General features: G+C 37.6%; 1 protein-coding gene across 2 annotated transcripts in view; it reads left to right on the top strand.

Annotated features, from left to right (window-relative positions):
• The first annotated feature begins 9322 nt into the window (after nucleotides 1–9322).
• Nucleotides 9323–14538, top strand: part of KHDRBS2 (KH RNA binding domain containing, signal transduction associated 2) — a 619474-nt gene continuing 614258 nt past the window's right edge. For both annotated transcript variants that reach the window (XM_086370607.1, XM_086370606.1), the window contains exon 1: nucleotides 9323–10163. In XM_086370607.1, coding sequence (XP_086226733.1) covers nucleotides 10073–10163 — 91 coding nt within the window. In that variant the 5' untranslated portion in view covers nucleotides 9323–10072. The remainder of the gene's footprint in view (nucleotides 10164–14538) is intronic.

The following is a 14538-nucleotide window of genomic DNA, read 5'->3' as shown; positions in this document are numbered from 1 at the left end:
GCTTTAATATCACTTCTCTGATAATCCAATTAAAGTTTCCCCTTCCATCAACCCCTTGTTCCTCTCTCTCAGAGGATACAATTTTTTTCTTGATGACACTAACCATTAATAACATTTATCTGTAATTTTTCTAGATTTCTCTCTATTTTATCCACTAGTCTAAAAGATCTATAAGGGTGGGAACTAACTTTTATTCTCAGTGTACAGTGCTGCTACACAGTAGAAGCCCAATAGCTATTAGTAAAAAAAATTGAAAAGGAAAGAAGGAAGGGATTAAGGAAAGAAAATATACAATATAAATCCTTTTGAAAACCCAGGGATGCTAATCTTTAAGGAGGGCTTGCTGGTTTGGCTTTCATCTTCCTATTAGTCATTATTCCATTTTATATGGAATATAACTCATGACTCAAAGTTATGGTTCAGAAAAAGAAAATACAGTCAGTTCAATATTAATTGAGTAATTTTATCTTAACTGTGGAAACAATCAAAATTGATCTTAAAACACTTGTGAAATATTTTGAAATTCATATTGGATTCAACTCTTCAAGTGAAAATGAAACAGGCAAATCCAAATTTTAAAAATGTTTATTTACTGCCTCCCAAGAAAATACTTTGCATACATTTTAGAATCATGTTTATGGGTCAAGACTAACAGACTTCTCTGAAAGTCCAGGCACAGAAATATAGGGATTACATTTATGAATGTCTTATACAGTGCCCTATCTGCTGCTGTAATTGTTTATAAGGAACCCAAATATATTACAAGGACTTCTGCCTATACAGTAATGAATATAAAAGTGTTTTGCTGAATATAAACTCATGTATTTTCCCTGGAAATCAATTCAATTGGATGAATACCTGCATATCTTATGAAAGTTTGTCAATCCTAAACATCTCTTAAACTAGCTTTGTGTTCCATTGTCAATAGTCAGGTTTTGCCTTCCATCAAATGACACTTTTACTTTCTATAATGAATATTAAAAAGAATATAAAAAATTACCTTCACTAATGAATAAAAAAATTGAAATCAATAACATGAATAACATTATTCTCAGTGCTCTTAGCTGTTTCTGTCTGTACTTTGATTAGTTTTATTTAAAGATTTTTTCTGTCATATGATATTGGTGTACCATTTAGATTTTTCTCATTTTTTTTTATCATTATTGATCTGGTTTCATTTGTTCTTTTGGTTTGCCTTGCAGGAGACTTAAATTTATCTTTATTTTACTTTCTACAAGCCATATTTGAGACTTCAGTACATTTTTTAATTTTTTAAACCTATGCCAGATAGGTTATAAATATTGGTGAAACAGTACACTGTCAAACCTTTTAGCTGAGCTATATTTTATTTTTAATGGAAGGATTATTAGTATTCATGGGAGAATACTATACATTTTGAGTTTGGTCACATTTCCATTTGGCTGCTTTGTAGAAATAATTTTTATTTTTATGAAGGATTTATCAGAAACTTTTAAGAAAGGACAAAGCTTTTGAAAGCCATTACCCAGCCTGGGCAAGTGAATACTTCTTTGATGTAATGGTGGAATGCCATGCCTGCTGCTCAGTCTCGTTTGATTCATTTGCAATCCCATGGACAGTAGCCTGCTCAGCTCCTATGTCCATGGGATTTCCCAGGTTAGAATACTGGAGTAGTTGCCATTTCCAACTCCAGGGGATCTTCCTGACCCAGGGATCAAACCCACATCTATTGTATCTCTTGCACTGACAGGCAGACTCTTTACAACTGTGCCACCTGGGGAAGCCCAATTACATTTTTTAACCAAATTTACAGCTACATGGTGGTGGTTGTTGGTGGTTTAGTAGCTAAGTCGTGTCAGACTCTTGTGACCCCATGGACTGCAGCCCACCAGGCTCCTCTGTCCATGGGGTTTCCCAGGGGAGAGCAATGGAGTGGGTTGTCTTTTCCTTCCCCATGGGGTCTTCACAACCCAGACATCTCCCGTGATGCAGGCAGACTCTTTACACAGAGCCACCAGGACATCATAATGGTCATTTCATACATAAAATTATTTTCACTTAAAAGAAGACAATCCTTCACTGACTAATTCTTTTAAAGTGGCTTTATAGTAAATTTATGCAACTGTTATTTTAAATAGAATAATTGAGCCAACTTAATTATTGTATCATTTTTCATTTGGAAAGAAATAAGTGAGTAATTCACACCTATGTGTTTGGTACTTTTACTACGATTTGTAAAGTTGTTTAAAAGGTTTGGTGATATGTGGCCAAATTAATTAATCCATTACATGCTATAGTACGGGTTATATGAAGTAAGTGTGGCTCTGGCTCTCCATGGCTAGCTAGTAAACTGAAGTTTGAATAAGATACTTTGAGGTTGTTTTTGGTCATATCTAGATCTTTCTAAGTTTTTTTTTTTTTTTTTTTTAAGTAATTTCAGATTTGTGGAAAAGTCGCTAAAAGAATAGAGAAAATTTCAACATATCCTTCATCCAATTTCTCCAAATGTTATTATTTTATACATTTGATCTATCAGTTTATTATATTCTCTCTCTCTCTCTGTATCTTTGTCTCTCCCTCTACTTTTCTCTGTATACACATGTAAGTATATATGTTTTTCTTAATTATTTGAGAGCAAGTTACACACATAGGGCTCTTTTACCTTTTAAATACTTTATTGATACATACATACGGGCTCGCTGCTGCTGCTGCTAAGTCACTTCAGTTGTGTCCGACTCTGTGCGACCCCATAGACCACAGCCCACCGGGCTCCTCTGTCCCTGGGATTTTCCAGGCAAGAATACTGGAGTGGGTGGCCATTTCCCTCTCCAATGCATGCACGCATGCTAAGTTGCTTCAGTCGTGTCCGACTCTGTGCGACCCCATGGACAGCAGTCCACCAGGCTCCTCCATCCACAGAATTCTCCAGGCAAGAATACTGGAGTGGGTTACCATTTCCTTCTCCAATGTATGGGCTCAGTTGTGTCCAATTCTTTGTGACCCCACAGATGGTATAACCTGCTAGGCTCCTTTGTCCATGGAATTTTCCAGCAAGAATACTGGAGTGGTTTGCAATTTCCTTCTTCAGGGGATCTTCCCAACCCAGGGATCAAATCTGTGTCTCCTACATTGGCAGGCAGATTCTTTACCACTAAGCCATGTGGGAAGCCCCCAAATACTTTATTGTGTATGCTTAAAATCACAGACATTCACCTGTATAAACCTAATACCATTGGAAAAATCCAAAAACTAATATAATAGACCTTATTTACATTTTTCCAAGTATCTCATCTCTGTCCTTTATGGTAAAAATAAATGCAAAATAAAAACAAACTCATCCAGGATCTAATCTAGAATTACACTTTGTGTTTAGTTGTTGTGTACTGAGACGCTTTTCATGATACTTGTTAGCTCCTTGGTAGTTGAACGGTTATGGTATCACTCAACATCTTACACAATGTCTATGTATTTTAATTTTTTATTTGTTGACTCTCTTGTGTTGGATTGAGGAAATCTTAGCTCTGGAACTGTTTTCTATTTCATTATCATTCTCTTCAAACAGCTTGCACTTGCTTTGTAAGAACTATTCTATACAGTAGGATGTCATAATGATTGCTTCTTGTAGGGTAATATAATTTGAGAGACCGGAATGATTTTAAAAATTATACCAAACAAGTATCTATAGTATTTTTAAGATGTTTAATGGCTCCCCATCCCCACCCATCCCCACTTGGTATTTTACTAAACTTAGCATCAAATGAGAGGGCAAGTGGCCAAAAAACAGAATAAAACAAAACAAAAAACTTGAATGGAATGATATTCTCTTAAAATACTATTTCAATATTAACTAATTCTTTCTGTGAATTTTTAAAATAATCCCTCCAACTAAATCTTAATCCACTCTTTATTCCTTTGATTTAATCATGATATAAAACAAATTGCTAATATGTTTATGTCTGTGGCAGAAGTTTTAGTATACTTGAAGCCTGTCTTTATTAAATCATCTCTTAGATTTCATCAACTTATACTAAATACAACAGGCATCAGATCTATATTTGCTATGTATGAAAAATATTTTACTGATGTGATTTTTTTACCTTAATATACTGATCTTCAAGCTAGGCTTCAACAGTACATAAACCAAGAACTTCCATATGTAAAAGCCAGATTTAGAAAAGGCAGAGAAACCACAGATGAAATTGCCAGCATCATTAGATCATAGAAAAAGCAAGAGAATGCCAGAAAAAACATTTAGTTCTGCTTCATCTACCATGCTAAAGCCTTTGGCTGTGTGTGCCGGAGTCCAGCTCCAGCAGCTAGGAATTCAACCTGAAGAGATGGACGGTGTTGGTGATGATGATGTAGCCTCTGACTCATCTGCGTTAGGCATTACTGACATGTGTGGATCACAGCAAACTGGAAAATTCAGTACGGACAGTGATTACAGCCACAAAATTAAAAGATGGTTGCTCCTTGGAAGAAAAGCTATGATAAACCTAGACAGTGTATTAAAAAGCAGAAACATCACTTTGCTGACAAAGATCCATATATTCAAAGTTATGATTTTTTTCAGTAGTCATGTACGGATGTGAGAGTTGGATCATAAGGAAGTCTGAGCACCGAAGAATGGGTGCTTTCAAACTGTGGTGCTGGATTCTTGAGAATCCCTAGGACAGCAATGAGATCAAACCAGTCAATCTTAAAGGAAATCAACCCTGAATATTCATTGGAAGGACTGATGCTAAAACTGGAAGCTCCGATACTTTGCCCACCTGATGTGAAGACCCGATCAATTGAAAAAGACCCTGATGCTGGGAAAGACTGAGCGCAGGAGGAGAAGAGGGCAGTAGAGGATGAGCTGGTTGTATGGCATCACCGATTAATGGACATGAGTTTCAGCAAATTCTGGGAGATACTAAATGACAGGGAAGCCTGGCGTGCTACAGTCCACTGGGTCACAGAGATTTGGACATGACTTAGCAACTGAACAACAACACATTGACCTCCAGAAATAATCAATACACGAACTTCAATTCAACAACTTAAGGATTTAACTTTAAAAAGACAGTAATTTCACCTTGGAACCACAGCTTCCTTCCCCTGTCCCAAATGTAGTGACTACTCCTTGCGTTCCAGGGAGACCAGCCCACATGTGTCAGTGCAGTGACTGACCACAGAGACACAGCCTGAAGAACTTGATCAGTCTCCAAATAGAGATAATTTCAATATCAGAAATGGTTTATTTGAGTTGTTGGGCCACTTTAGAATTAAAAATAGCTTACATTTTTGAGGATTCAAAATAGCAGTATTCCAAACACACTGTTAAGTCTTTGACAAATATCAGTTCATTTTTCTCTTTTCTTCTGCCCTTTAACTACACCATTGTATCAGCTTAAATCCCATATAATACATTAATTTTAAAGTGTTCCAATCAGAAAACACTTTTTTTACCCTGTATGTATGTATATGTGTATACATATATGTGTATATATATATATGCCTATACATATATATTGGAGAAGGAAATGGCAACCCACTCCAGTGTTCTTGCCTGGAGAATCCCATGGATGGAGAAGCCTGGTAGGCTGCAGTCCATGGGGTCGCACAGAGTCGGACACGACTGAAGCGACTTCGCAGCATACACATATATATAGCTCAGCTTTGAGTGGCGAATATTCATTTTGTGCCATGGCATATTAGCACATAGCATAATTTCAACTCTAAACACACTATATATGATAGATCATTTGCTGCACGTGCTACTACTGCTTGGTTGTCAGCAGAGCTAAGTCCCCACTCCCTTCTCTCAACCCTAAAATATATCATGGATGTTATAACTACAATGAATAGAAATAATAAAGGAGCATCTTCAGGGTAATGGGCTTTGCAGTATTCTTCAGGAGGCGACGAGTCAGTCAATATCTTAGTCCTCCATTACACTCTGTCTTAGAGTCATTACATAAATGACTGGGCTGCTACAATTTTGTTAAGCCATAGTTATTGTGAGTGGATTCTACTAATCCTTGGGGTAAGTAGGCTAGTAAGGTTTCCCTAAAGTTGATGATAGCTCTGAAATTGTTGAAATTATAATGCAGTAAATGGAATGCTATTGAAAATAACCCTTTAGAATTAGAACTCATGGTTAAAACAAGATAAATCTTTATCTAAGGTACATGAATTAATTCACTGATGAGTTTGGTTAAGTTATTCACACTATTAGTAGGGGAGATAGTCTTTTACCAGTAATCATAAATTCATGTATAGGCACTTAATACTCTCAATTCAACAATCATCTATAGAAGGCTCTCAATTTATTTACATTTGTATTTATAAAATGTTTGCATTATTAGGGTTGCTGTGAAAAATCCACTAAACAATTGTGGTACCCATAAAATATTTATATGTGAAGTAAATGGGGAACACAGAGTCATCTACTGAAAACACATGAATCTGATGCTGGATAAGTGTACATGTGAGGAAATTGGACAGTTTGCCTTTACTCAGCCATATTTTGTTTGTAAACAAGCAATATCTGTGATTCAATTATGAAGCATATTGATTATTAAGGGGCAATATAGCTTCTATACTTTTAGTCTATGATGCCCATCATGTGTTAAACATACAAACTATCCTAAAGATTAGGTTAATATTAGTTTTCTTTTAGTTCTTTAAAGCTACATAAATATACTTTTTTTTTCTGTTAGAATATATTTTAGGCATTTGTTGAATGTTTACCAAAGGAAATAAAATTATAAATATTTTTTGATAATAAGGAAGACAAGTGAAAGCTAGCTTACCATTTGTATTAATGACCCAGATATCCAGATTCATTGTATAATAAAGTCACACATTTGAATAGCTCTTCATTGTATCTCTTTAGTGCACCTTTAATCAAGGAAAACAGAACTATGAATGGGTAATGTAATTGCTGTGACTTGACAGAACAAGAGTTACTTCATCTTTTTGATTCATGAAACTGGATTTGTGCTTATTCCCATCAGTACCATATTCTTTTAATCTCTTGGTAGGCTGCAAAGCAAAATGTAATTGCAATTATTGCACAATAATTTTCCTAATTTATAATTCATTCCACAACACTTACAATTTATTAGCTGTGGTTGGTGTTTTACCCATTCTCTGGTGCTATATCAGTTCTCAGCCACCTTTCTATGGACTGGTAGCATGTTTCCCACAGAAACAGGATCCTTCAACTACTAAACATCCTGCCAGAAGAGATCATTTGAGAAGCTCATCTAAAAAGTGATGATATTTCTTTATGGTGCCCCTAACATTTGGAATAAAGCCTGATATATATGCACACACATATATATTTATTTTATCCAGCAAATCTTAAGTAATTTGTCTCTTAAGTAGTCTGTCTCCATTCATCCCCCACTCTTATCTGTCCCATGTCTCCTAGATGACTGCAGCCACAGGACCTCAGTCTGTCCTGGGAAGAAGCCAAGCTCTATCAGATTACATGACTTTCTCAAGGGCAAATCCGGCTGCCTGGAATACTCATCTCTGTTCATTTTATATAGAAAGTTCCTTCCTTTCCACTAGATTTTGTTTTAAATGTCAACTCCTTAGCAAGACTGCACATCTATCCTGGCAAAAAATTAAAAAAAAAAAAACCAAGGCTTTCCTTTATTCCCTTATTCTCTTCCTTGACTCCTTCCTTAGCTCCCTTTTGGCCTTGATGCGTGCAGTAATTACCTGTTCTCTTGTATACTTGGTTTTTATTTTTCCCCATTCAAAGATCATCTAAATGATGGCAGGGTTCATTCAGCAGTATTTTTCCAATTTCTCTCTAGGCTCTTTTCAATATTTAGTAAGTACTATTGAATGCAAACATGCATAAGTAAATTAAATATTTAGTTACAAAAAGGTAGGCTAAAGCAGTGCAAATGGTACCTAGTAGACTTGAATTTGAGGGTTTTCCAGGTGGCACTAATGGTAAAGAACTGCCTGTCAATGTAGGAGACATAAGAAACCCAGGTTTCATCCCAGGTCAGGAAGATCCCCTGAGGAGGGCATGGCAACTCACTCCAGTACTGATGCCTGGAGAATCCTGTGGACAGAAGAGCCTGTCGGGCTACAGTCCACAGGGTCACAAAGAGTTGGATATGACTAAAACAGTGCACACACACATCACAAGATACTCTTATACTCCATATTCGTATACTCTAGGGTAACAATAATACAGGGAACACAGATCATTTTCAAGTGCTATACAGGAAAGTTCTTGATTAAAAAAAAAAAAAATCCTGAAGAAATGTGATTTTCTTCCTTACAAGCTAAAACTAAAATTATCACTGAGTCATGATTCTCCCAGCTTATTTCATGAACTTTTAGCATTCCTACAACATGTATTGGTGACATAGTCCTTTCCATTGGTCATGTGGTAGCATACATTTAGCTTCTGGGTGAGGGATGGTGATTGGTGTCACATGAGTGCATGTTTGTCACTTCTGGGCCACTGACCTTCTCTGTTTCCACAACTGTAAAACAAAGAAAGTAATACTTGTGCCAGGTTTAAATAAATGTTAAAATAACATTTAATTTATATTATTTATATAATATATATTATTCATATAATATTTAATTTTATTTTACAATATACATTTATAAATATATTTATTATATGATATATAATTATATTTATAAGATATAAAAGATAATTTCCAACCTTATCTTGAAAAATAAATAAGAAAATTCAGAATAGAATAAGATAACTTGGAAAAGTTTCATCATGCTTTATTTATAGGGAAGTTAGCCCTCCTTCTTCCACAAACAAAAATGATGGGGGAGAGGCGAATTAGAAAATGACTTTATGCAAAGAGATGGTGGAAAAATTTATTTTGTAATATCCAAAGTACTTAAGCTGCATTTTCAAGTGCATTTGTGAGACAAGGATGGGCAGTGTTGGTGATACCCGGGGGGTTTAACTCTGCTTTATCAGAAGAGGAATAGCAATTGCACTTGGCGAAAGAGACTGCACATCCTAAATGACGGAGAAACGGGGAGGGCGGAGCAACTGTCGTTGCCTGCTTCCTAGTCCCTTCCTTCTTCCACATGTTTTTCTAATTCCTCCACAGACTGATTATGTGGCTTTTTAGTTTTAAAATTCAGCCCCCTTCCAGAAGGCCCCTATAGATAGGGACTGGGGAAGGAGGAACGGACGGAAGAAACCCAGTCAGTCCCGCTGTGACTGTCCAGTGGAGGCGCGTTGCTGTGCGGCGATACAGCCGCGGAGCCGCTTTATTTGTTCATCAATGATGTTCATCAATTTGTTCATCAATGCAGCATCTACTGCATCCCCTAGATACAGGTCAAGCCCACTGGAAACAGCAGCCACCCATCACAAGCAGTCTTCACTGTATTTCCAGAGAGGGAGCGACGCCGATCTCTGCGCACCGAGCGCGTGTGCAGGCAGGAGAGGGAACACCTGAGCCTCCGGATGCGGGAGAAGTCGCCTCTGCGCTCCTGAGGCGCTCCCGGCGCTCTCCCGTCTTTGCTGCGCGCTTCCTCGCCCCATCTCCCCGCTGTCTCGGACTCCGGCTTCTCGGTTACGGCCTTTCCTGCTCTTCTACGCTCGCGCCTCCGCAGAAGACAGACCGCTCCTTACACCTGGGCTCCACAGCTGAGCGCGCCTAACAGCCTGAGGGCGCCGGCTGTGAGGAGAAAGCGCGCGCACCTTCCTTGCTCTCCTCCCGGCGGCCCCGCCTCCTGCCAGTTCGGCCGACCGACGTGCGATGCTGCCCAATGGCGACTCTCAGCCGCTGCGGGCCCCGCCCCTCAAGGCACACCCGCCAATGAGCGCTTGGCAAGGGCGGGACGAGCCCTGTGCCCGCCTCCCCGTCCAGGCCGCCGGAGCAAGCCGTCCTGGGCTGGAGCGAGGTACGGCCGCTCGACCGGCCGGGAGGCTCCGCACCGCTTCAGCCCTCTGCGGGGCGGGCGGCGACGGCCCAGAGAGGGCGCCAGACCCCGGCCGTAGCTGAGGCGGGCGGGCGGTGGGCGAGCAGGACGGCGGGAACGTGCGTCCGGCGCACGGAGCCCTGAGCCTGGCCGGGGGCCGTACGAAGTCCGCGCTATGGAAGAGGAGAAGTACTTGCCTGAGCTGATGGCAGAGAGAGACAGCCTGGACCCGTCCTTCCTGCACGCCTCGCGCCTGCTGGCCGAAGGTAGGACTTGCCCCCGGGTGGGCGTAGACCGCCGGCCCCCGTAGCCGCGGCGGGGCTCGGGGAGCGGAGTCCGGGAGGACGCCTGTCTCCTTCGCGGAAACTGCCCTGGAAGATGCTCGCCCAGAGCCGCGGCGGAGCTGGTCCTTGGGAGGCGGGTGCTACTCCCTCACTCCATCCGCGGCTGAATCCGGGTAGCCCGGAGCGGCGGGCGCTGGCTGTGAAGACAGTGCACTTTAGGATCACTGATGGAGCGACGTTAAGGAGCTGAGTGGTCCACCGGGATGTTTTAACTCCGCCAAGGAAAGGGAAGTCAGTTTGGAGTGAATGGTGATCAATGTGGTGTTCGATGAGCTTCTTATCTACAAATCAGTATTTCTTTTTCTTTCCCTTTCCCCACTTTTCTCTTATTTCTCTCTCCGTTCTGATTGAGAAGTGATTTTGATTTCCTTAGTCTAATTACAGTCTTTCCTATGGAAAGTCTTAGTATTATCCTAGATTAAATTATGCGTGTTCTGTTTGTGAATGTGGAAGTGGCTGAAATGCATATCCGTTTATTTGAGGTGTGATGATTGGGTGCTCTGGGAGATGCTGGTCCCTGGGAACCCTCCACGATTGATCAACTGTTGTACCAAGTGTGCAGTTTGTGTGTGTGTGTGTGCCTTAATGTTAAAAGAGATTTAATTCCCCGAGGAACATAAATATCTTGTCTTTTGTGTTCTCTTGAAGGGTTGTTTAAACACACACACACACACAGGAACTTATGTATGATAGAAATATTAACCTAATTACTTCCATTTATCTTGAAACAGTGCTATCTAACTGCTAAAGGTACCCAAGATATCTGTAGCAATCTACATTTACCTTTATAAAAACTAAAGGCTTTTTTTTTGGGGGGGGGATGAATGTCTCAATAATGAGTTGCTTCATCATCAAATTGACTACAATGCAGTTTTGTTGCTTAGGTTCTTAGGAACTTAGCAAAACTAAAAGTAGTAACTTTCTTCTCCTCAGCCCTTCAGCATCAAAAGAAATGTTTTCTTTTGTGAGATTTAGTTTTACATGGAAAGAGAAATTCTAATCCTCCATGTACGAATTAAATAGGCATTACACTTATTTAAATGTTTTATTGATGGATTATTATTTGCAACAATAAAGTATCAGATATTTTTCTATTTTGTATATTAAGTAATTAAGAAAAACAACAATTGAAATATTGAACGTGTGAAACAAATAAACTACTTTTCAGGGGACAAGTTGATTTTGTAGAGGGTTTGGGATGGAAAATGCAGTCATTCTTACTACTTTCTTGGTTACTGAATAAAAAAATGAAACCTAAAATTGTAAATGAAAGTCAGTTAAAAAATTAAACTCTCCCTGTACTCTATTAAAAATAAATAAACTACATAAAATAATAGGGACATTGAAAATTAATGGATTAACAAATGTTCAAAATGATTAAAAATGCAATTGTGTTCTTAAATCATCTATTTCAATGCATTTTCCAGAAATGTCTTCATTTAGCTGGCAAAGTCTTTAAAATAGAAAAATTTACAAATTAATCATTTTCTCAGACCTGCTAATTGGACTTCTTTTGGGGACAGTAGGCTAGATGATTAATTCATCAGTCATTAATGAGAGTTAGTGTACTGAAAACTGCCAAACTAAAGCAATGCATGTGAGGAGCTCTAAACAGAGTATGGGAGTATTTCTCTGTGGTAAAATAGTCAGAAAAGTGCACCTGGTTCCTTAACATTTCCTTAACATTTTATTTTTCTCAGAAATTTGGTTTTTTGATACTTAGGAACATGTTCCTATGTACTTTGTAATTTAATATTTTCCCAGTAGGGGGAAGCATGTTCTGCTTTTGTAACGAATTAGAAGTAAAAAATGCCTAAATAGAGAAATGTCTAAGGAAGAAACAAAGATAGGTGTCCACATTTCAGAGGAATCATAAGGAGGAGGAGGAGGAGGAGGTGAGTAATGATAATAATCTTGAGTATATAAAGAGACTCTTTGCAACTGGCTGAAAGATCCACAAGATCTAAATTCTCTAATTGTACCCAAGCCTCTTCATGTTCTCATGGAACAGTGTCCTTCTGAATAAACCTTAACGTACATTTTACATTACAGATCTTTCATTGTCTTTTCAAAGGCCGTCTACCTAGATTCTTAGGTCTTATTTCAAATCTCTATAGGAAATTGTTGTTGAGATAATTTTATTTCTCACCCCTGGAAATGTACTGATTGAAGGCAGTGGCTATAAATACACCTGACATAGATGTTCGTTTGGAAAGAAGGTGTTCCAAGAAGTACATTTCAGCCAGCACTGTTCAGACTGTCTCAAGACTGAGTGTGTAATAAAAATGATCCAGATGATTCAGTTCTTCAGAATGATTTTCTGGAAGGTAATATATACAAGGTCAGTGATGTAAGCCACTGAGCATTCATAATGATTTGTTTTGCTGTTTTGATTGGTGGTAGATGCAAATCAGTGTGCCATTGTGACTACAGACTTAGAATTGAAGGTCATGGGGTTAAAAGTGCTAGTTTGCTGGTTATTTTGTTATTTTTGTTGTAGTTTATTACTTCACTTTGTTTTGGCTGGGTGCTTTCAATAGGAATGAGTCTGACAAAGCTGATAGAAGAGCCTGAACATTATATGTACTATGTTGTTACTTAGAAAAGATCTTGAATAATATGTTTTGAATAGTATAATATTGCTTGAGTAATTCAAATAATTTTCTTCTGGATTATAATATTATTTATTATCTATTTGTATGGAAGGTGCTTTGAAGTATGATAAAACAGCAGATTCAGCACAATCCTTGAAGTTCCACTCAGTCTCTGAATTTGCTTGCCAGATGAAATTAGATGAGGTTATTTATATCTATGATACTTCAGGGAAGCACACTAAACTGTGAATCCAGATACCTGGATTTTAATTCCACTTTTGCCTAAAATGAATCTTGGTAAATTTCTCTTCCCTGGGCCAGTTTTCTTGTCTTTCAAATTGAGGAGCTGGACTAGATGATCTGTATGCTTCTTTGTAATTCTAATTAAATCTGGGACTCCTCCTGATGCAAAGGAGTGCAGTTTGTATATTCAGAATACCAAAATCAGTGGTTAAACCTTTTGGAAACTTTTTCCATTTCTTAGGTTAATGATTAATAATATGTTTATTGCATTGTATTGCAGTTTGAGGCATACACATTATTTTGGGCACTGGGGACAGATTTATGTTCTTACTGAACTATTTTCAATGCTTGGGAGTTAAAAATGTATATACATGGAAATATTCTTTTTTGCATCTGTTCAAATGTATATGTTCAATTATGGTAATTCCATACCTTTAGAAGGATTAATAAATTATTATCCAATTCAGAGTGTTTGAGTTCTCTGTCTCTTCACAAATATTGGAAAATTCATCATTGTTTTGGTTTACTCATCATATGATAAAGTCAAATATTGCTAATATCCCAACAGTTCAAGTATTTTTAAAAAACTCTGAATGCTTTTTTCAAACTTTTGTGAAAATTTTGCCCTTCCATTTAGGATTGGCCTGTTTGCAGGTGTGGGTGAATGAGAAGAACAAGGATCAATAATTTTTTACAAACGCTGACTCATAGTGGTTTAACTACATTTAGATTTTCAGTAAGGATTATTTTTAATTTTGAATGTGTTCCTTGAAATATTTAAATATGGTGTGTTCTTAAGATAAAGGTATTGGTATAATATCTAAAACCCACTTCTGATAAAAACTAGTATTCATGTGACTTTTCCTTTGATCAGTGTAATCGCTTTGCTTTCCCAATAAATTTGGGATAATCCTATTTATGTTTCTTAAAACAAAAAATGGAAAAAATTAACTTAAAGATTTTCTTTGATTTGAAAGATATCTTTGATCTGCAGTTAAAACATATTTATTATGTAGTGGAGAAATTCTGCTTTAACAAATAAAACACTTGGGATAGAATCTTGACACCCCTGCCAACTAAGAAATAAAGGATATTTCATTTATTTACTTTCTGATCCTCAGTTTCTTCATTGGTAAAACAACAAAACTAATATCCATCAGGCATGGTTCTTTTAAGGTTAAAAAAAATACTGTTTGTGACATGTAAGCTATATTTTAAAATATAGATTTTATACAACCAAAGCAAAAACTGAAGCAGAAAATATAAGATAATACTTTTAAGATTGTCCTTAGCATTTTAATGACATTATGGACTTGACGTCAAATTGAAGTTTGATTTTTTAATAACATGAACATTGACTCACGTTAGTACTTAATTTTTTGAATTATTGCTGAGTGAAATTTTAACTCATAAGCCAAATTATGAAATAAATTATCTTATGAAAGATGGTTCTAATGAGT

The sequence above is a fragment of the Bos grunniens genome, chromosome 23 (genome assembly GCF_055505025.1).
Source record: "Bos grunniens cultivar Pamir isolate PY7600 chromosome 23, Bosgru_T2T1.0, whole genome shotgun sequence".
Taxonomy (NCBI): domain Eukaryota; kingdom Metazoa; phylum Chordata; class Mammalia; order Artiodactyla; family Bovidae; genus Bos; species Bos grunniens.
Note: the sequence above shows the minus strand (reverse complement) of the source record. Positions and strands in the feature narration are given on the sequence as shown.